Below are 23,322 nucleotides of genomic sequence, written 5' to 3' on the forward strand. Positions count from 1 at the left end.
AAGCATCCAGTAAAATGTATGCTTTCTTCCATGTTATAGTTACATATATTTTGTTCCGAAATATGTTAAATGGATCCTTGAAAAAAAATTGTACTAAATGTTGAATGTCATATTGCCAAAGTTCAGCACTGAAATACACATTTTCCAATGATTCTAACTTTTGAAAGTCAAAACTTGCCTATATTTGCTATATATTATTTTGAAGCTTCAAGAGGCTTTTGTTTATGATAAACAACAACTAACATTTATTTGTATAGTACTTTCTACAGCACCCCATATACATTATTCTCACCTAAAACAGGAAAGACAATACAAAATTTGCACTAGTGATGAAGTGTAATATTAATAAAAACTAAAAGCTAAATCATCTTTGTGTGCATTTAAAAAAATAATGTAAAACATTAAAATCCTGGGTCACTGAACCTCTGTAATACACAGGGGAGAAAAACCACTTTAGTTAATGCCTGTGATTAGGCATCACTGCCCACTGCAGGTGGACCAAAAGTCTCTCTAGTGCGCATTAACTGGACATCTTTGTCAGCCATACAGGTATCACAACCCCATACTGCTGATGCTTCTGCAGTTAGGAGGCCATAAGCTGTTTCAGTCATTCCAGTGCAGATTCGATGAAACCATTTCTGACAAGAGGCTTCACATAAGATGGCATCCTGATCATCATTCACTTCATTTGTACAAATTCCACAAGGATACACCGGATCAGAAGAAGAATGGCCATGACGGCTTGGGTGGAGAGAGGATTTATTGCTTTTTTCAGTGGTGCAAGTATCTGCAGCACCTCTAGCTTGTCGTGGTTTATTCTGTGTCCCATTTGCACAGCTGTTATTTGTAGCTTCAGTACTGCTTGAACGGCTGTTCTCTTGACTTACCACATTGTTTCGATTAACATTTTTTAATTCAATGTTACTCTGATTCACAGTATCATCCATATTTAAGTGAGGTGGATGAGCAGAGGAATTTTGATTAGTATTTTTGGTTGTTCCTTGACTAAAGTCTTGTTTTGGGGGTGGTGCCTTTGTTTGCCCAAAAGTATTTGGGGGAGGAATAAAAGAATGATTTGATTCTAACGGAGAAGTAAAATTTGAATTATTTCCAGGAACAAAGTTAGATGCCAACTCAGGGTTAGCTACTTGGCTAGGATTCTGTGGAGGAATTTGACCAAAGCTTTCAGCAGGATTTTGTCTAAAATGTTGATTAGGCATATTAACATTCTGACTTAGTGCATTATTATAAGAAGGATTCCCAAAACTTGAATTATCATGTGGCCCAAAGTTAAAAGCATGAGGTCGATTGAAACCCATGCCCAAAGGATTCTGAGGAAATGGGTGTGGCTGATTCCTGAGTGAATAAGGGCCACAATACGGGGAAGACATCCTTGGAGGAACGTGAGGTGGCATTCTGAATGTGCTATAGCCTCCAAAGCCAGGATAACCAGGGCCAAGATAAGGATTTGATGAAGGTAGTGGTTTGTAGGATATAGTATTATAGTTGTCATCAAATGGATTAGCAGCCACTAGATGGTCAGCGTTTGGATTTGGTGGTGGAGCATACTCAGACAATGGAGGAAACGAAGGCCCCTGAAATACATATTTTTGATGAAAAGTCATTAAAATTGTCCTAGTAACACTTACACACCTAATTTTAGTCAAATTTCTCTTGCAGTCTTATTAATTAAATCCTTAACTTCACTTTACAATTCCAATTGATGTTTATATTTAATTATATTTAAAGATAAAAATGTACACATTTCTATAACTTAGGAAGAGAAATAAGGTATGCTTTTCTAGCTTAAATTGTTATTTCTAACTTTGAAAGAATTTAACTTTCAAAAGAAGCTTCATTACTATAATTTTCATTTAATGCATTTAATTTCATTTAATGCATTTAGTCTATAACTCTAGAATCCTTCACTAAAAATACCTTTTACACTCCCAAATAGCCATAAAATTAAATAACAATAAACAGGATCTAAACTTTCTTCCTAGCTCAACTTTAGGGAGTAGCTATTAAAGTATTCCCAAAGCACTAAGCTCTAGACCACAGACTAGAAAAATAAATTTCCAGTTTTAGTCACATTGAAAGTTTGATAGAGTGCAAAACAGAGAAAAGAAAAAAAGTAATCTGTACACACATCTTATCCATTTGAAGTCTCTATAATAACAAGAGTACTTCAAACTTACTGAGAACAAAGCCATGAGAGTTTGTATTTAAAACTGTATAGTAAAACCACAGGTTAAAAACAAAAGATGTCTCCATCATGATTGTTTCCTATTGCACATACTACTAAATTGAACATTACTATAATTGAACATTACTTCAGGTTAAACTTGTGTTCATATATTTTAAAATCTTTTAATACAACTATAGGCATCTATGGCTTCAAAATTAAAATTGAAAATAATTTGTCTGCCCATACTTCCTTCTTCCAATATTCATTCTCCATCTATAGTCTAACAATAACCACTAGTTGCAGGGTTTAAAAAAAAAAAAAAGTACAATCTCTGCAGAATTCACTAGTAGGTTCTGAATGAAGATAGAAAGCAAAAGTAAAAGTCATGTACAAATTAGAATTTTCCTCATCAGTATGATCATATGAGTGACGTAAAAACCATCAATTTACCTGTGTATTGGCCTTGCGCTTTTTCTTATCTGGGCTTCCAAGTTGTACACTTGGTCCTCCTAACCCATCCAGTCCACTATCACCACCTAAAAATAAAACATAAAATCCAGACACTATTTTCACCTAAATGAAATCATTTTATATTTCTCATAGCAGTATCTATTATAATTACCTGTCAACATGTTTTCTGTTTTTTGTTAGATAAGAGCAATATTAAGCTTTTGTTATCTTTGCTCTTAAAGAATCTCCCCAGGATTTCACCCAGAAACAGTCATTCATCTCTGCCATAATGTTTTTTTAATTCTTTCTTTCAGTGAAAAAGAAAAATAAAGTATCTCACCCACCCTTGAATCTCTAAGTCATCTGGTTCCCTATTTGTCTGCCCATACTTGACTTCCCTTTGAGTCAACCTGGTTCCACTGTTACTCATTTCTGGTCTCTTTCCAAAAATAGCCTAAATATATTCAAGTATATCTTTTTTGGACAGGACACACATAATGACATAATATAACAAATAATGGCATAAAAAACACAGTGGTCTGCCCTTGCTTTCTTACTTAGAAATCATTCCATCATCATTATATATAGAACTGTTTATTTTTTTTTAAAGATTTATTTATTTATGCATACAAGAACTGAGGTATAGGCCAGAGGTGTGGAGGGTGAAAGGATTCACCAGAGACAGAGTGGGGAACAGAACAGGCAGGCTGACTGAAATATACTGCTGAGGGGTGCAGTGGGGGCGAGTCAGGAGAGGTCTGCTGTGCCATGTGGGTATCTCCTGGCCAGGGATCAAACTTGTGCTGCAGTGGCTGCAGATAGCTTCATAGGTTGTGTCTTAACTCCTTGCGCCACCAGGGAGGCCCAACTGTTCCATTCTTTAATTGAGCATTATTTCACAGTATGATTATACTAGTCCCCTTTCTATTGTGGTTGTGGAAACTACGACAACAAAATTTAACATAAAACTTTCTTATGTACAAGCTATAACCAGTTAGTCATTCAACTAGTCCCCTTTCTATTGATTGATATTTAGGTTGTCTTCAAATCTTTGCTGTTACTGCATTGAAAATCCACGAATAAATGTTTTTACAAATATGTACAAGTCATTCCTTCAACTGCAATTATGGCATGAAAGTTATGTCCCTTTCAATTCTTATAGCTATTAAAACATAACGATGCATGTATTACTTTCTCAATGGTATATAATCAAGCAAAACCAAAAACTTGATTGTGAATCTAAGAGATTAAAGAAAAAAATTCACCAATGGAATTTTTCTTATGGATAAAGCATTTTTCATTATAATTTTTTATTATGAAGAATTATGAACATATACAAAAGTAGACAGAATAAAATAAATCCCATACAACCATCACCAGTCCTAACAAGCATCAATATGTATCGTGATCCATAATTAAAATTAAAAAAGTCATAAAATGGGGCCTCCCCGGTGGCGCAGCGGTTGAGCGCTGGGTTGCGAAACTGCGCGCGGCCTCTGCGGCGCCGGTTCGATCCCCGGCTGCTCCCCGGCCACCAGAGGAGGGTCCCACATGGCGTGCAGACTTCTCCTGCCGCCCGCTGCTCCCCTCAGCAGTGTACTTCGGTCCTTCTGCCTGCTCTGCTCCCCGCTCTGGCTCTGGTGAATTCTCTCACCCTCCCACGCTTCTGACTGTACCCAGTGCATGTATAAACAAAACAAACAAACAAACCAGCAAACAAATAAATAAAGCATGCCTCTATTAAAAAAAAAAAGTCATAAAATGCATCAATATTTAATTTTTTGGATTCTGGTCTTTGAGAAAATAAAAAATAATTTTCCTTTTTTTAGCTAATATTTTTATGGCTTCATTTTAAAAAGTTTTATTTTTAATTGTGGTAAAATATATTCAACATAAAATTACCATTTTAATAGTTTCTGAAGTGTACAGTTCATTAATATTAAATGTATTCACACTTTATGGAACCAATATCCAGAGCTTTTTCATCTTGCAAAACTGAACTCTACATCCATTAAATAACAACTTATTTCATCCTGCCCTCAGTCCCCAGTAACTGCCATTCACTTTATTTCTATGAATTTGAATACTCTAGATACCTCACACAAATGGAATCACACAGTATCTGTCTTTTTGTGATTGGCATGTTTTACTTAGCATAAAGTACTCAAGGTTTATTCATATTGTAGCCTATTTCAGAAACTCCTTCCTTTTAAATCCTAATTTTCTACTGTATTTATATACTACATTTTTTAATCCATTGATAATATAGCTGTGTTGCTTGCACTTTTTGGCTATTGTGAGCAATGCTGCTATTAACTTTAGTATACAGCTATCTCTTCAAGACTCCACTTTCAATTTCTTTAGATACATACACAAAAGTGGAAGTGTCAGGTCATAGGGTAATTTTATTTTTGATATGAAGGCAACCATACTGTTTTCTATAATATGGTTTCAGTTTTACATTACATATTCAATCAATCTGGAATTTACTTTTGGATAAAAAGACAACATATTTTGTTCTATACAGCCAGCCAGAACTAGAATATCTTTCCATTATTAGAATTCTTCCTGTAAATGTGATTTTATGAATATGATTTTATTCATAATGATCATGTGTACTTCTTAAACTTACTGTTATTTTAAGTTATTTTTATTTTGTTCCTCTGGATGAAAACTTTTCTTCTACACACTCTTAACTGGTTATAGCTTGCACATAAAAAAGTTTTATGTTAAATTTTGTTATTTGTCCTAGTTTTTTTTTTCTTAAAGATTTATTTATTTATGCACACAAGAGCTAGGGTACAGGCCAGAGGTGCGGAGGTGAGAGGATTCACTAGAGACAGAGTGGTGAGCAGAACAGGCAGACTGACTGAAATAGACTGCTGAGGGGAGCAGCAGGCAAGACAGGAGAGGTCTGTCTCGCCATATGAGTTGCTCCCTGGCCAGCCAGGGATTGAACTCGTGCTGCAGAGGCTGCGGATTGCCCCATAGTGCTGTGCTGAATCCCTTGAGCCACCAGTGAGGCCCTGTCCTAGTTTCTATAACCACAATTTTAAATTTTTCTAAGTAGCTCTAATAGAAAACTGCTTTGTATTTTGTTATGTGGGAGACTATTTCCAATACACTGATTTTTCTCCATGGCCAAATACCATCTCTTTTTCTAAAGTCCTACTGTAAAGAAATTGTTACTGGTCTCCCTTCTCCTACCTATGTTCTATCACGAATTTATTCTTCTTTTTTTTTTTTTAAAGATTTATTTATTTATTTATACAAGCACTGGGTACAGTCAGAAGCGCAGGAGGGTGAGAGAATTCACCAGAGCCAGAGAGGGGAGCAGAGCAGGCAGAAGGACGAAGTACACTGCTGAGGGGAGCAGCGGGCAGCAGGAGAGGTCTGCGCGCCATGTGGGACCCTCCTCCTGTGGCCGGGGAGCAGCCAGGGATCGAACCGCGCTGCAGGGGCTGCAGGCAGCTTCGCAACCCAGCGCTCAACCCCTGCGCCACCAGGGAGGCCCTGTCACGAATTTATTCTTAATATAAATGTTAATCTAATATTTTAAAGGTCATGCCACTTTCCTCTTCAAAACCCTTCCATTTTCATCTATACTGTTCTTCAAATGAAATCCAGGTTCTTTAACATAGACTCAAAGCTCTGTGTCTTAGTCTGGTAGGGCTACCATAACAAAATACCATAGCCTGAGGAGGTTTAATGAACAGAAACATATTCTCACAGTCTGGAGATAAGAGGTCCTGGTGAGGGTGCTCTTCCCGGCTTGCAGATACCTGCCTTCCTAGCACTAAAATGATCTGGTCCTGGCATTTCTCTCTTTTTTTTTTTTTTTAAGACTAATTTATTTATGCATACAAAAGCTGGAGTGTAGGCCAGAGCGGGGGTGAGAGGATTCACCAGAGCCAGACTGGGGAACAGAACAGGCGTATCTACTCAAATAAACTGCTGAGGGGAGCGGCAGGTGAGACAAGAGTGGTTTGCTGCGCCATGTGGGTCACCTCCCCGGCAGGGATCGAACTCGTGCTGCAGTGGCTGGTGATAACCTGATAGTGCTGTCTTTAACCTCTGCGCCACCCTCTCCTAAAAGTACTCACCAGGGTCCCTTAACACACTAATCTTTTCAATTTCTCAACCATAAAGTTCCTCTCTACTTAAGAGTTATTACACACGCTATTCTCTCTGATAAGAGTGTGTTCCAGGTGTTATACTTTAGTTCTTAGCTTAAATGTCCCTTTTTCAGGATCTACATGTATTCGCAGGTCTCCTCTAATTATCAACTCACTGGATTTATTAATCTATTACAAATATGTATATCTATGTTATTATAAGTATATATCTATATTGATGTACATATAGATGTGTATATATGTGTGTGTGTTTGTACACATACACTTAGTCTGTCTCACCCATTAGTTAATTCTTAATCTCTGTAAGGAGATTTCATTTGTGTCTTGCCACAGTAAATTGCTTTATCCATGGGCTCCTGGTAAGGGCTTGCTGAATTAAAATTATAAAATTTCTAATTGATAGAACTACTGCTAAAGACTAAGGCAGTTTCTACCATACCAGACTGTTACAAAATTAAAGGGAAGGTAATTACCATATAAAATTTAATAATGAATGTCTACTGTGTCAGATACTGTTAGAAGCACTTTTGTATACAATTCTTTCACTTGATTCTTGAATGCTATGGGTTATACCCATTTTGTAGATGAGAAGCAGACTCTTTTGTAGAGTCTCGGATTTAAATAACTTACCCAAGGTCACAACATTTCTTACTCAAAAGCCTGTATGTGAAGTTTTAAACTGTATGATATATAAAATAGTTCTCAAACAGGGCATCCCCGGTGGCGCAGCGGTTGAGCGCTGGGTTGCGAAGCTGCCCGCGGCCTCTGCGGCGCCGGTTCGATCCCCGGCTGCTCCCCGGCCACCAGAGGAGGGTCCCACATGGCGTGCAGACTTCTCCTGCCGCCCGCTGCTCCCCTCAGCAGTGTACTTCGGTCCTTCTGCCTGCTCTGCTCCCCGCTCTGGCTCTGGTGAATCCTCTCACCCTCCCGCGCTTCTGACTGTACCCAGTGCTTGTATAAACAAATAAACAAACAAACAAACAAATAAATAAATAAATATTAAAAAAAAATTCAGAAATCTTAAAAAAAAAAAATAGTTCTCAAACATCAGTCTGCACAAACACTGCCCAGAGAGTTTGCTAAGACACAGATTCTTGAGCGCATTCCCAGAGATTCTGTTCAGTAGCTTTGGGTAAAGTCCATAAATCTGAATTTCCAACAAGAGCCCACGTAATATAGATGCTGTTGCCAGTACAATGACCACATGTGAGTAGCACCACACAATGCTATTTCCAACAGGTTACACCCCTGTCATTTTTTTGAGGTATGTAACAAATACTGTGGCAAGTACTTTGTGGGCCGAGCACACTTCCACTGTACTACCCTGCTCCCCTGTGGGAGGCACTTTCAAAAGAACTACTCTTTAGGAGTAGGAAATAGACACACTCATTCATTATAAAAACAAGTTAAACAATGCATACAAATGCAAAGAAAAAAAAAATCACTCAGTGCCAGTTTAAACACACCATTCTGCTGGATTCCTGTAAGGCTGTGCAGACAGGGGATGCTAGAGGGAAACTGGAAGGCTGGAGTAGAAAGATGGAATATTCTCCTGTTCCTCTCAGCGGCATCCTAGCCTCTCATCTACTTTCTTCAGTGGCAGTTTGTTGCAGTGGTTAAATCAGTTTGCAGTTTCTAGCACTTGAGGTTTAGCCTCACTGTGCCCTCCTCAAAAACAACAGCACCAGGTGTCTGAGTCCCAGGCCCACTGGCCCATCCTCTAAACCCATGGGCATTCATACCACCCCCTAGTCAGAATTGTATGTAAACTCTACAGGCCCCCTTCCTGTGAGTTTACATTTGAATAATTCCATCCTCTTCCCTTTGTCCCACAGCCTTAAGAATTGCAGATGCCTGCTATGAGTGAGACCATCCGGTACTTTTCTTTTTCTTTTTGGCTTATTTCGCTGAGCATGATCCCTTCCAACGCAGAGACACTTTTTGGGAGGTGGGGGGCGGGAGGGGAGGGATTGGGGTCAGAATGGGGCGTTTGCAATTGTATGGGGGAATATAAAAATAAAATTTATTATTTAAAAAAAATAAAATTTTAAAAATATTTTATTTTATATAATTCTTACATCATTTTTCATTTTTGCACAATGTATGCATTTTCATTTTGGCTATATTGCCCATACAATTGCACCCCCCAATGTATGGCTTCTTTGAGAGCCCTGGCCTAGCCAAACCATGTCACTTACATCTTTCTAAATTACTAGGCTGGAAGCAAAATTCAGTCTTTGATGTTATTATAGTTTACATAATTTTTTAGGTCAAATTTTAAGAAATATATTTTTTGCTGTAACATGGGTTTAAAAAAAAAAAAGAATTGCAGATGTTTCTCATAGTTGATAGATCTGTGAAAGTTTTAGTAACCTATTTTGATACCCGTTTAGTGTCTGTTATTTTAAATTATTTCTGTTAAAAATAACTGGTATGGTTTCTTTTCCTTGACTAGACCCAGACTGATACAGACCTCAATTTCTACCATCCCAAAACTATCATGTCCTTGCCAAAACTTGTTTGTCTTCTTGACAAGTGATTCTCACAGGTGCGAGGCATATTTCATTGTGGGTTTTATTTGCCTTTCCATAATACTAAGTGATGAAGGGGGCCTCCCTGGTGGCAAAGGGGGTTGAGACGCAGCACTAAGAAACATTCCACAGCCACTGCAGTATGACTTTGATTCCCCCGCCAGGGAGCTGACCCACACATGGTGCAGCACACCTCTCCTGTCTCACTTGCTCCTCCCCTCAACAGGGTATTTCAGTCAATCTGCCTGCTTTGCTCCCCACTCTGTCTCTGGTGAATCTTCTCACCCCCTGCGCCTCTGGCCTGTACCCAGTACTTGTATGCATAAATAAATAAATCCTTTAAAAAAATACTAAGTGATGATGAACATCTTTTCATGTGCTTGTTGACCATCCTTAAGTTTTCTTTGGTGAAATATCTATACAGAAGCTATGCCTGCTTATCAGGTTGTTTTTGTTAGAGTTGTTTTAAATTCTTTATATATTTTAGATATTAATCTCTTGTTAGATGATTTGCAAACATCTTCGGCCATTCAGTAGGTTGTCTTTTTTCATTTTGTTGATGGTTTTTTTTTGTTGTAATTAAGTGTATTATTTTGATATAATCCAACTAGTTTGTTTTTGCTTTTGTTTCCCTTGCCATTGGAGACAAGTCCATAAATATATTGGTAATGTTGATGTCAAGGAGCTTACCACCTATATTTTGTTATACATATTTTATGGCCTGCTGTCTTACATTAGTCTTTATCCATTTTGAATTAATCATTGTAAGATAGTGCTTTAGTTTCATTCTTTTGTATGTATGGCTGTCTAGTTTTCCTAATACCATTTATTAAAGAGACTTTCCTTTCTCCATTATAAGCTCTTGGCTCTTTTGCTGTAAATTAGTTGTCCCTACATGTGTGGTGTGCATTTCAATACCAGGCTGTTTTGATTACTACAGTTTTATAGCATAGTTTAAAATTAGAGCATGTGATACCTCCATTCTTGTTTTTTTCTTCAGCATTGCTTTAGCTGTTCAGGGTCTATGCCAGAGAGATTTTTAGTTCTGTTAGTTCCTCTGACTTGATTGTCTTTTTCATCTGTACTTAAACTGATTATCTGAAGCTTTTCTATTAATCATTTCTAACGTGTGTCTTATTTCTAATTTATTTCTTATGTTGTTTTCGTCCCCAATTAGTTTCCTTAGGTCTGCAATTAGCCTTTCATCTTATTTTGTTGAATCATCATCTGGTCTACAAGCTCTTCTTTTATATTATTACATTCTACCAGATGAAGTACATGGGAGATATATACTTCTGTCTTAGGTTATGGATTCCTCAATTTCTGCATGCTATTTTTCTTTATTTTTATAAGTTCATTAGTTTGCTCTAGCATGTTGGCATAGTTATCATGTTTTTACTTTTATCTTGAGCTTTGCCCAGAGCTTTTATTGGTTCTGATTTAATAAGAATGACTTTTTTGACTCTCTTCTTTTCATGTCTCAGATTGACATTATCATATGACATTTTCTTTATTCTTATGTTAAAGCCTGACATTCCAGGAATAAATACAACTTAACTCTTTTTTTTTAAAGATTTATTTTTTATTTATACAATATCTGGGGTATAGGCCAGAGGTGTGGGAGGGTGGGAGGATTCACCAGAGACAGAGCAGGGAACAGAACAGGCAGACAGACCGAAGACACTGCTGAGGGGAGCAGCAGGCAAGACAGGAGAGGCCTGCCATGCCATGTGGGAATCTCGCTGGTTGGCCAGGAATTGAACCAGTGTTGCAGAGGCTGCAGACAGCTTCACAGTGTGGCGCTCAACCTGCTGCCCTTACTTCATTTTTATATAATGGGATATGCTAATATTCTCTCTAAAAGGCTTGCCTATATAAGCAAGATTAACTAGGGGACCTCCCTGGTGGCACTAGGGGCTGAGATGCAACCTATGAAGCTACCCACAGCTGCTGCAGCATGAGTTTGATCCCTGGCCAGGGAGCTACTCACAAGGCACAGCAGACCTCTCTTGACTCACCCGCTGCTCCCCTCAGCAGTGTGTTCCAGTCTATCTGCTTGTTCTGTCCCCCACTCTGTCTTTGGTGGATCCTCACCGCCCACACCTCTGGCCTCTACCCTAGTTCTTGTGTGCATAAATGAATAAATCTTAAAAAAAAAAAAAAGATCAACTCATGTTGTTTCTCTGAACCATCCAAACACTTAATACTGAGGTTTCGTTAAATGCATATCTACATGGTTAAGGGGAGGGGTGCAGTAATTCATTCTTATGGGGAGATTCCCTTCTGTAGCCTGATTCAGTTTGTATCCCTGGAGCTTTCTTTTCTGTCAGAGACAATTTTTTTAAAAAATTACTGTTTCAATCATTTTTTTCCTTGCTTAAGGGAGCAAGAAAATAAGAATGTTTATTTAATTTGCTTCTCTCCAAACTGGCATTATTAGTGATAATTATTAAAAAAATTAAAATTATCTTTAGCTTTCTGGGGCAGGTGTTGTCTTAGATGCCTAAGACTGCATATTTCACCATGTTCCAGTCTTAGGGTATTGGGTTGTGCCATTTTCCTTGTTTTCCAATACTTCTTCCATTTTGTTTGTTGTCTTTTCATTTTGATAGTGCCCTTTGACACACATTAGTTTTTAAATTTTTCATTAAATCAAATTTGTCAATTTGTTATTGACAAATGTTATTGACAAATTTTATTACTGAACATTTTTGCTCTTTTTAGAAAAACTGTTTTGATTAATTTGCCTTGGAATATGAAAAAGATTCTGTAAAGTAGGTATGTTCTACTATCTTAATTTTGAAGTCTATATGTAACTATATCTATGTCCACTCACTCAACCTGCATAAAAAGCATGTGAAATAGATGTCATCCCTATTTCTTTAAAAAAAAAAAAAAAGAGGGCCTCCCCGGTGGCGCAGCGGTTGAGCGCTGGGTTGCGAAGCTGCCCGCAGCCTCTGCAGTGCCGGTTCGATTCCCGGCTGCTCCCCGGCCACCGGAGGAGGGTCCCACATGGCGCGCAGACCTCTCCTGCCGCCCGCTGCTCCCCTCAGCAGTGTACTTCGGTCCTTCTGCCTGCTCTGCTCCCCGCTCTGGCTCTGGTGAATTCTCTCGCCCTCCCGCGCTTCTGACTGTACCCAGTGCTTGCATAAATAAATAAATAAATCTTTAAAAAAAAAAAAAAAGTTGTGAAAAAACAAAAAGTTTAAAAAAAAAAAAAAGAAAAGAAAAGAAAAAGAAACAGAATGGAAAGGGGTTTTACTACTGGTGAAAAGCAGCAATGAAATCTAACACTAGAATTTCAGGGATTTTTTGAGCATATTTATAAGATTATACAATCATTACCACTATTTAACTCCAAAGCAGCATATTCCCCCAAAGAACTCCAGCATTTGTTAGCCAGTCCCCAGCAAACACTAATCTACTCTCCATATGGATTTGCCTATTCTGGACATTTCATATTAATGGAATTACACAATATGTGACTTTGTGTCTGTTTTCTTTTACTTGGCATACATTTTCAAGGTTATTCATGTTATAATACTGTTAGTATTTCATTCACTTTGATAGCTGCATAATATTCCATAGCATGAATATTGCACACTAGGATTACCCATTTAAAAGTTGGTGAATATCTGGATTATCTACGTTTTAGCTATCATGAATAATGCTACTACAAAGATTTAGGTACAGGTTTTTATATGAATGTATGCACGTTTTCTGGGTATATACCAAGCAATGGAATTTCTGGGTCACTCTGTTTAACTTCTGAGGAACTGCCCAACTATTTTCCACAGTGGTTATATCATTTGATGTTCCCCTATGCAAAGTCTGAGGGTTCCAATTTCTTCAAAATCTTCTAACACTTATTTTCTATTAGTTTTTTTTTTTAAATACAGACATTCTAGTGAGTATGAAGCTCCATCTCACTGTAGTTTTAACCTGCATTTCCATAATTACTAATGATATTGAGCATCTTTTCATGTACTTATTCACCATCTATATATCTTCTTTGAAGAAAAGCTTTATCAAGTTCTTTGTCTATTTTTCAGTTACACTGCTTTTCCTTTTTGTTGTTAAGTTGTAAGAATCCTTTATGCATTCTGGATACTAGACTCTTATCAGATATTTGCAAATACTTCTTCCATTTTGTTTGTTGTCTTTTCATTTTGACAGTGCCCTTTGACACACATTAGTTTTTAAATTTTTCATTAAATCAAATTTGTCAATTTTTCCTTTGGCTGCTTCAGTAAAACTGGGTTCATCTACTTTGAAGATTTAAGTTTACTTCCCTAACATCTTACACATATACTGTCCTCTTCAGTTTCCCACAATAGGCAAAAATATAAACTTCTGGCTTAAACTAAAGAAATGCCTATCTTTTAACCTAATTCAATGTGGTAATCCCATTTGAATAGATGAGAAATAAAGAATTAATAAAAGGCAACCTACCAAATGGGAGAAAATTTTTATAAATCATGTATCTGAGAAGGGATCAATGCCCCCAAAATATTAAGAACTCAGAAAACTCAATAGCAAAAATAAATCTCATTAAATATGGGGAAAGGATATGAATATACCTTTTTCCAAAGAACACATACAGATGGCCAATAGGTACATTAAAAGGCATTTATCATCACTAATGATCAGGGAAATGCAAATTAAAGCCACAATGAGATATCATCTCATACCTGTGAGGATAGCTATTATAAAAAAGATAAGAAAGGAGTGCTGGTGAGGATGTGGCGAAAAGGAACCCTCATACACTATTGGTGGAATGTAAATTCACTCAGTCACTCTGGAAAACATGATGGAGATTGCTAAAAATATTAAAAACAGAACCACCAAAATGACCTACCAATTCGACTTCTGGGTATTTCCCTGAAGAAAATAAAAACACTAACATGAAAAGATATATGCTTCCCTGTGTTCACTGCAATATTATTTACAATAGCTATTGACAACAGATGTGCTAACAATCTAAGTGTAACATCAAAGGATGAATAGATAAAGAAGATGTGGTTCACAAAGGAACTGGAACGTTATTCAGCCATCAAAATGGGATGACAACACAGCTGGACCTTGTGGGCAATATGTTAAGTGAAATAAATTAGACAAAGACAAATATGTATGATCTCACTTACATATGGAATCTAAAACAAACAAAAGAATCAAGCACATAGATAAAGAGACCAGATTTACTAATACTTTGATTTTGGACTACCCAGTCATCAGAATTGTGAGAAATTTCTGTTGTTGATAAACCACCCAGTCTATGGTATTGTTACAGCAGGCTAAATGGATGCAGATGGTGCCTAATATATTGCCTGGCACACAAAGGGCACTCAAATATTAGTTCTCATTTTGCTTTCCTTTAACTAACCTATACTATAAGCTCACTTCAGTTTCTGTAGTTATCAAAATATTTGATATCCAGTAGTATCAACACACTCGGTGACAGTCAAATATCAGTTTTTCTTAATAGCACATTAGTCTGGAACATATTATCAGTTTATTCTATTGTTTATTATGGATGCAAACATCTCAGCTAACAGCTTTCTCTTCACCAGACACATACTTTTGTAATATTGGTCTCTACTGTGGAATGTATATATTATTGATTAATATATGAACATAATATTATATGAATTCCATCAAGAATTTGGTGAAAAGCCTTTATGTGATTGAAATAAAAGTGCCATTATTTCCTGTGAATTCAAGACAGAAAGTGTCCAAAGTGTGATGCCCCGAATCCAGACCAAACTGGACATATAAAAATTATTAAATTCTGAGAGTCTTCAACATCAGTTGGTTTCAAATATTTGTGGGTTCTGTGACAGCTGATCTTTCCAGACTAATGATCCTTGTATTATTGAGGTACATGAAGTTTAGGGTTACTTACAAAGGTTGGGCATATGGTATTCATGTATGAAGCTGACTCTATACAATAAAATCATGAATAAACATCTAGTTTTTAAACAAAATCCAGAAGAAATCATGAAAACAAAGCTTCAGATAGTCACAAAACTCATGTAATAAACACCTTGTATTTGTCTTATTCAGCAAAATTGTGAGGTTTCTATTTTTATTTTTCTGTTGTTGTTCATTATTTTTTCTTTGGAGGGAGAAAATCTTCATCTCTGTTCACTTCATACCAACTCTCAATAAATACAAGTAAGAATATGCTGTAGGTCATTTACTTGTTGTTTAATGTTTAAATGCTATATTTTAGAATGTAAGTTTTAGACCTTTTTTTTTCCTGATGTCAACAGTCAATTCTTAAAAGACAACTTACAAGGTACCAGACACCATTTTAAGTGATATATCTATAGATATATAAATATGTGTGTGATATATCCATAGGTATATAAATATATATATTTATATATTTACATATCTATAATTCTTATATCTATAGCTATATATAAAATACTTATATCTATAGATATATCTCAACTCATTTAATTCTTCAAACAACTCATAAATATATGATTAGGTAACATATATAAGTATACCTAGCTGGTAAGTGACAAAGCTAGAACTTAAACTGTAAGGCCCAAAGTCTTAACCACTATGTTCCATTGAGTCAGTGCTCCCAAAACGGAATTTAATCATGTTGCCCTTTTTTTGCTGCTGAGGAAGTGAACACAGAGTCAGTTTAAATAACTTGCAAAGGACCACACAGCTTATAAGTAGCAAGCCTGATGATAAATACCCTGACAATGGCAGGCCAACATCAAAATTCTACGCTGTTTTTCTGTTGTGTTGGAATGTCTGTGGTGACTGGAAATAGGAAAGGAAACTTGAGGTCACTCCTGACTATGCTTTCAAACTATTCTTGAAGGTAAAGATCCTTAGACCTCTTGAGATACCTGGAATAAAGAGTGTTAGAGGAGAAAAATTATATAGTTTTCCCAAGAGTCTACTCCTCTATACCTCTAGGGAAAGCAAACTAGGAAGACTGATTACTTGAAGTCACCGAAACCTCTTCGTTAGGATTTATCAAATGAGATTTCAGAAATATCTGTTGAGATTCTGGAAATACAGAATCTCTAAAAGTAATTAATTCTTCCCTGTATGGGTCCCATAATCAAAAGGTCACTTTTTTTTTTTTGAAACTCTTATATTTATGTGATAAATACTATGACAGATAACAGGCTGTTAAGGGAATCTAAGAAACTATATCTAATCTTGTCTGAGAGAGAACTTTCAGAGAAGACATTCTGGAAGGTTTCAACTGAGCTGATATTTTGAGGATGAATATCTTAACAAAGGTGGGCAATTAAGAGGATAGGGCTAGGGCCTCCCCGCTGGCGCAGCGGTTGAGCGCTGGGTTGCGAAGCTGCCCGCGGCCTCTGCGGCACCGGTTCGATCTCCGGCTGCTCCCCGGCCACCAGAGGAGGGTCCCACATGGCGCGCAGACTTCTCCTGCCGCCCGCTGCTCCCCTCAGCAGTGTACTTCGGTCCTTCTGCCTGCTCTGCTCCCCGCTCTGGCTCTGGTGAATTCTCTCACCCTCCCGCGCTTCTGACTGTACCCAGTCCTTGTATAAACAAATAAACAAACAAATAAATAAATAAAACACGCCTCTATAAAAAAAAAAAAAGAGGATAGGGCTAGCAGAAGGAACAGAATATGCAAGGTTTTAAAGCAAGAGAGACCATGACACTGTCTAGAGGAGAAATGTGATTATTTCACACCCAGAGCACAGTAGGCAAGGGAGAACATTTCAAGGAATATGAAGGAAGATAGACTAAGTAGTAGGCCTGAGCCAAGTAAAAGAGAGTCATTAAAAGAAGTAAGATATTTTTTTAAAGATTTATTTATTTATTTATACAAGAACCAGGGTACAGGCCAGATTTGTGGGAAGGTGAGAGGATTCACCAGAGACAGAGCAGGGAACAGAACAGGTAGACTGACGAAATACACTGCTGAGGGGAGCAGTGGGAGCAAAAGGAGAGGTCTGCTGCGCCATGAGGGACCCTTGCCGGCCTGCTGGGATCAAACTGGCCCTGCAGAGGCTGCGGACAGCTTCACAGTGCTGCGCTCAACCATCTGCACCACCAGGGGAGGCCCAAAAGAAGTAAGATTTTTAATATAAACACAGGGAGCTACCAAATAATTCTACCAAAAAAAGGGTAACGTGATTGAATTCTGTTTTGGGAGCACTAGAGCAATGAAACATAATGGTTAAGCCTTAAAGTTCTAGCTTTGTCACTTACCAGCTGGGTAAACTAGAATATGTTACCTAATCATACATTTACTTAACCTCTCTGAGCATCAATTCATAAACTATAAACCTAGAATGATAATAACATGTAACTCAAAAGATTATTGAAAAGATTAAGCAAGACGATTCCTTTAAAATACTTAGCAAACTGCTTGGTAGTCAATAGACCTAGTTATTCATCAGCAGCATTAGCTAAGAATAAAGTTGATTAAGGAGATAAAACAGGAGACAAGGAAATGAGTGAGAGGGCTATTGTAATAATCAAAGAATAAGCAAAACCTGAACTAAAGAAGTGGCTGTGCAAAGGACAAGCAGATGATGGGTTCAAAGCATATTAAGGAGACAGATATTCTACATCTTTAGGAAACTGATGGGTTAAGAGGGCAGGGGATGCATATGGGATGCATATGGGTCACTGGATAAATGATGGCCATGTTCTCGTAGAGATGAAATATGGTAGAAAGAGCATACCACAGATGCCTATCATTTGACACAATAAAAACAACATTCATTTCCTCCTCTTAAGTTCACTTTTTTTATATCTGGACACCATTCTCTTACGGTTTTCTCCCCTACCTCTCTGGCTATTCCTTCACATTCTCCTTTTCAATTCTTTCCCTCCTGTCTCATAAATGTTAGTATCCTCAAACTTGCTGTTCTCAAAGCTTTTGCTTCTAATTTTTATTCTCTCTTAGGTGAGCTCATCTACTCCCAAGGTATCAATTATAGTCACCTGTTTACTGATAACTTTCAGATCTCTATTTCTGGCTCAGACCACTTACCGCAGTTACAAACCTTGTATATCCACTGCATACACTGGAAAATCCCAAAGGGATAGTGTGCATTGTGTGTAAAACAAAATTTACTTTCCCAACACTCTGTCTAGCTGTTATATAATCCAATTAAAAAACAAAACAATAAAAAAAAACCTTTTCCTTCAGACTTTCTCTCATTAGTTCTTCCCCTCCAACCCGTAAGTATATTATGCTTCCTCTCCAGCCTAAGGTTTACTTTTAGTACTTCTGTGACATTTCTAAAATACATCGTTACCTTTCCAACGTTGTTTCTGGTTAACAGCATTTTGTCTGAAATGAAAGCCTTCAACTTTTTTTTCTTCATCTCTAAACTTTTGTCTTTCTTCCTCTGGTCTCTTTTTTCTCTAAGACTGTTTATTTGCAGCCTTAGTGCTATTTCTGTTTTCTCATCTGCAAAGACCTGATTTATGAAAATAGGAGACTTGTGTGTCCCATCCCCAACTTCTAGAATGGTAAGTGCCTACATGTTACATTAAAAAACATGTATTTAATGTTTTTATCCATGCTTTATGACTGAATTATCCTTTTTACTTGCCTTTTCAGTTTTCCCATCTCCTTCCATATCTGGTTCTCTGTATAAAAACGTTTAAGTGAAAAAGTACTCATATAAACTTTTTCTTGACTCTGTCTTTTCAAGGTACTGGCTTCTTTCTTTCTACTATCAAGTTTCTTTAAGTCATATCTTTACTACGTTGAAATGCGGTTTTCTTCCAAACATACCTTCTCAAAATCAACAGTGATATCAAAGACCTTTTTCTCAGCCCTCATCCTTCTTGTTGCTCTTTCTACAGCATTAATGCAAAGGAACACCATTGCTTCTTAAAACACTTCTCCAGGAGGCCTTTCTTGATTCTCTTACATACAGGTTATATGTTCTTTATTTCCTATAGATGATACTCATCACACTATCTGTAATGTATACTGTACTAGGCTAAAAATTTCTCGAAGAAAGGTGTTTTGTCCTCTCAATGAATATATTCCTACTCTCTGAAACTGTGACTGCTCAATAGCTATCTGCTGAAAACAAAAGAATATTATCATCAGATCAACACCTAAGAGTGTAAGTGTACAAAATAAGGATGATAGCTTACATTCTAAGGGAAAAGAGCAAGTAAGAGTAATACGAAGAGCTACGGACAATCAGAAAGCAGTGTAAAGGTAGAAATGAATCACTTCATGTATTCACTCATTCATTTACTGTGTACAGTTTATGGTGGAGAAAGCTATTGAGGGAGAAATAGAAAGATAATTAAGATACTGTACCTCTCCTCTTAGATGTGCCATAATCAAGGGCTGAGTGCCTGTGTTATAAATGGTAGAAATGGTAGAAATGGTAGAAAATAGGAGTCAGATACTTTGTTATTAAGTAGTAATTCTGAATCTAATGTTAAAATATCAAGACAAGTTTGGAAGACCACAAATCAGCTCCCCATGGCCCATTCATCTTTGCAAGCAAGGTCTACCAGTAGCATTTCCCAAAATCAGTGTATACAAGAAATGTCTGGAGAGTTTATTTTAAAAATGCAAAAAATTTAATGCAACCAGAGTGTGTGGGGAGAAATCTTGCTAAAGATGCTCAGAAGGGCCTCCCTGGTGTCCTACAGGTTATGGCTGCTACAGCCTAAGTTTGATCCCCGGCCAGGGAGCTAACGCACATAAGGCACAGCAGACCTCTCCTGTCTAGTCCACTGTTCCCCTCAGCAGTGTATTTCAGTTAATCTACCTGTTCTGCTCCCCACTCTGTCTCTGGTGAATGCCCTTAATCCCCCCAACCCCCAATCTCTGACCTACACCTCAGTGCTTCTATGCAAAAATAAATAATAAATAAACAAACAAACAAACAAATAAATAAATAAATAAATAAAGATGCAGAGAAATCATCCAGAAATCCCAGTTCTGTGGGTCCAGAAATCTATATTGCTGACAAGCATCCCAGGGTGTTACTATGCTTTTGGTCTACAGAGCATGCTACTTTCTGTAAACTCCTTAGTCATTCATGATGTCATATCTTTTGCCATATCTGAGTACTATGTATAATATTATTTTCTTAATAATTTCAATAAAATAAAAACATACATATTTTTAGCCTTGTCCTAAGCAGAGGGTTTGATGACTTACATTTTTTGTTATATACATAATGATTAAAGAGTCTGTACACATCAGTGGCTGGGAAACAATTTGAGAAGCACTGCTGAAGAATTTATGCTCTGCAAACACTACATCCTGCATGCAATCTGATGATATGAGTTATAATAAAAAGTTTCAGGGCAGTAAAATGCAGCAAAATGGTTCAGAAAAACTTATATAGATATATTCTGGTACCTTTTATTGATTATAAAAGTACAAAAATATATACAAATTCTCTAAAACATAATATTCTCATTATTACAAAATGACTTATAACCCCCTCCCCCCCAGACTGAATTTTTATTTTAAAAGTGCCTTGTCTTTTATTCTGGTACTTAACACTCAGAATATTCTTAAGCTGACACCTTAACTCTCAGTAGCAAAGGTATAAAACTTAAAAGTAGCATTTGGAACAAAATGAAGACAGATGTGAGCTCTAGAGCCACAATAAATACCCGTCCATTGTATTTAAAATTACATTTGATAACTGAATTCAAGGTATTCACTTAATAGTTCTCCTTCTTTTCCTTCAACCCCAAAGCCATTCATAATAGGCAAAATAATAAAGCAAAAATATCAGAGGAATAATTGTATTCCAGAAAGGTCTAATCCTGAAGTCTTAGGCAACTCATTACCACAAACCGTACAGAAAGTTGAAATAAAAAAACCTTTATCAAATGAAAGACTGTGCTGATATTGAGCCTTTCACACAATATTCTCCTCTCAATTATGATTTGGCTTCAACAGCTAAGAAAATCAATCTATATAAATACCTTAAGTGGATATTTTCAGGACACCACATTGTCCATGTCACAAGTTAGCTCTATAAAAATGACCAATTTCTAGTCACAAAGAACAAAAACACAGAGGAATATCTGTGGCCTTTGATCACTACATCACTTAAGTCAAGTGGAAATTTACCTTCCTATTTACTGACTTACAAGCATTTTACTCTGTTTGGATGAAAGGACTAGAGCAATAGCCTCCTAACTGGGTTCCCTGCTTCAATTCAACTGTAATTCTCTACAGTCTACTCTCCACATAGCAGCCTGAAAGTCCTTCAAAAAGAGAAGTCAGAACTGCCTAATCCCTACCTCCGAGTAAAAGCTAAAGTCTTTTAAAAGGCTCCAGAGGCCCCCCCACAGGCAATTATCCTACCCTTCAGCTCAGCTCATACCCTCTGCTCCCCAGGAGCATTACCCCGGCTTCTTTGCTATTGCATGAATACAGTAGGCAAATTCCAAACGCTGGCCCTTTGCACTTGCTGTTCCTTTTGATGAGACTGAGCTTCCCACTGGAGTCCATATGGCTCCACTCTGCCACTGTGCTCTGATTCTTTCTTAAACATCAACTCCCAGGTGAGCCCTCCCACATATAATGGCTACCTTGCCTCCTCCACACATACTCCCTAGGCACTTTCCCTGCTTTGCTTTTCTCCATACCACGATTTGACATTGTATATCTTTTATTGGTTCATCATTTGTTTACCCCAGGAGAGAGTGAACGCCTACTGAGCGAAGACAGTCTTTCTGCTTTGTGGTTCCCTGTGGTATCCCTGTGCCCAGGACGGTGCCAGGCACACAGTAGATGTTCAATAAATATTTGCTCAATGAACAAACAGGATGACCTCAACTTTGGGACTTTCAGCCTTAACCCTGTTAAAGCTGAAAACGAGAGCTGGAGAATAGCCCCTAAATTTCCAGATGGCACTTGGCGTCTGTGAACTTACATGTGTTATCTTTTGTCTGGTACATCGTTCCCTCTGATTTTTCTTAGAGAGTAAGGCAGCAGCACAATCCTAAGTAGCGTGCAAGGACGAAGCACACCAGTCAGGTAGAGCCTGATTTTAGGCGGTGTGATTCCCATCCACAAGCCAATAAAGAAAATACCTTTTGAATTTGGACAGTGTCTCCTAAACCTGAGGAAAAGAAGCAGTAGCTTGTCGGCTTGGGGGTGGGTGCGCAGAGGGGGCCTGGGGGAGACGCGAAGGCCGGGTACGCCTTCCAGAGCGTCAACTCTTGGGCAGTCCAACTTACTTTTGGGGGGGGGGTGGGCATCGTTCGTGGTCTCTGCCAAGGGGTGTTTCTCTCGCACCCTCCGAGGTGCCTATTGTGCTGCGTCTTGAGGACGAGGTAAGGTGGGAGAGGTGCGGGGTAGGGAGGGCTGCGAGCGCGGCTGCAACTGCCTCCAAACACAAAGTCGGGGAGGCGAGGGCAGCGCGCGGGTGTCTAGGGGGCGAGCGGGCGCCGGGGCCGCGCACCTCCGACCGCAGCTCGGCCCCGGGGCGGAGGCGGGACGCGGGCTGCGCGGAGTTAGGCCCGGACAGAGCCCCGTGGCCTCCCCGCGCCCGGGCGCGCGGCCCCCACGCACCCCACTCCCCCCCGGCCCCCGCCATCCGGCGCCCGTCGCGGTTACCTCGAACTCTCTTCAGCGAAATGGGATCCTTCTCCTGTTCTGCTGACATTACAGACCGCAAAGCATGACTCCCCCCCAGGCCGCGGGAATTCGGTCTCTTTGATGCTGCGGCGGCGGCTCCTCCTCCTCGTCGCGGGGCCGCTGCGGCTGCGAGGCGAGGCGCGCCTCGGAGCTGAGGCGCGGCCGAGGGCGGCGGGGACGCGGGCCGACTTTGCAAAGTTTGGGAGGAGGACGAGGCCTCGGGGCGGCCGGGCGGCGAGCAGGGGCCGGCCGGGCTCAGCGGCGGCGGCGGCGGTGGGGAGCGCGGCCTGGGGGCGGCCCCCCGCCCGGGGCCGGCATGTGCGGAGGACGAGCGCGCCGCCGCGCCTCCCGCTCCGGCTGCCTCCTCGGCGCCGCCGCCTCAGGAGCCGCTGACAGGGGAGGCGCGAGGCG

The 23,322-nt window shown here is 38.8% G+C and overlaps 1 protein-coding gene across 1 annotated transcript; it reads right to left on the reverse strand.

The window, feature by feature from the left end:
• Positions 1-470: 470 nt before the first annotated feature.
• On the reverse strand, positions 471-22,939 carry PYGO1 (pygopus family PHD finger 1; the record flags this gene model as incomplete). The annotated part of the gene is made up of 3 exons (XM_084239749.1): positions 471-1,595; positions 2,639-2,724; positions 22,891-22,939. The coding sequence occupies 3 exons, from the start codon at positions 22,937-22,939 to the stop codon at positions 471-473; spliced, it is 1,260 nt and encodes a 419-aa protein (XP_084095875.1).
• Positions 22,940-23,322: the final 383 nt, after the last annotated feature.

Source organism: Talpa europaea (genome assembly GCF_964194135.1).
Source record: "Talpa europaea genome assembly, chromosome: 8".
NCBI lineage: Eukaryota > Metazoa > Chordata > Mammalia > Eulipotyphla > Talpidae > Talpa > Talpa europaea.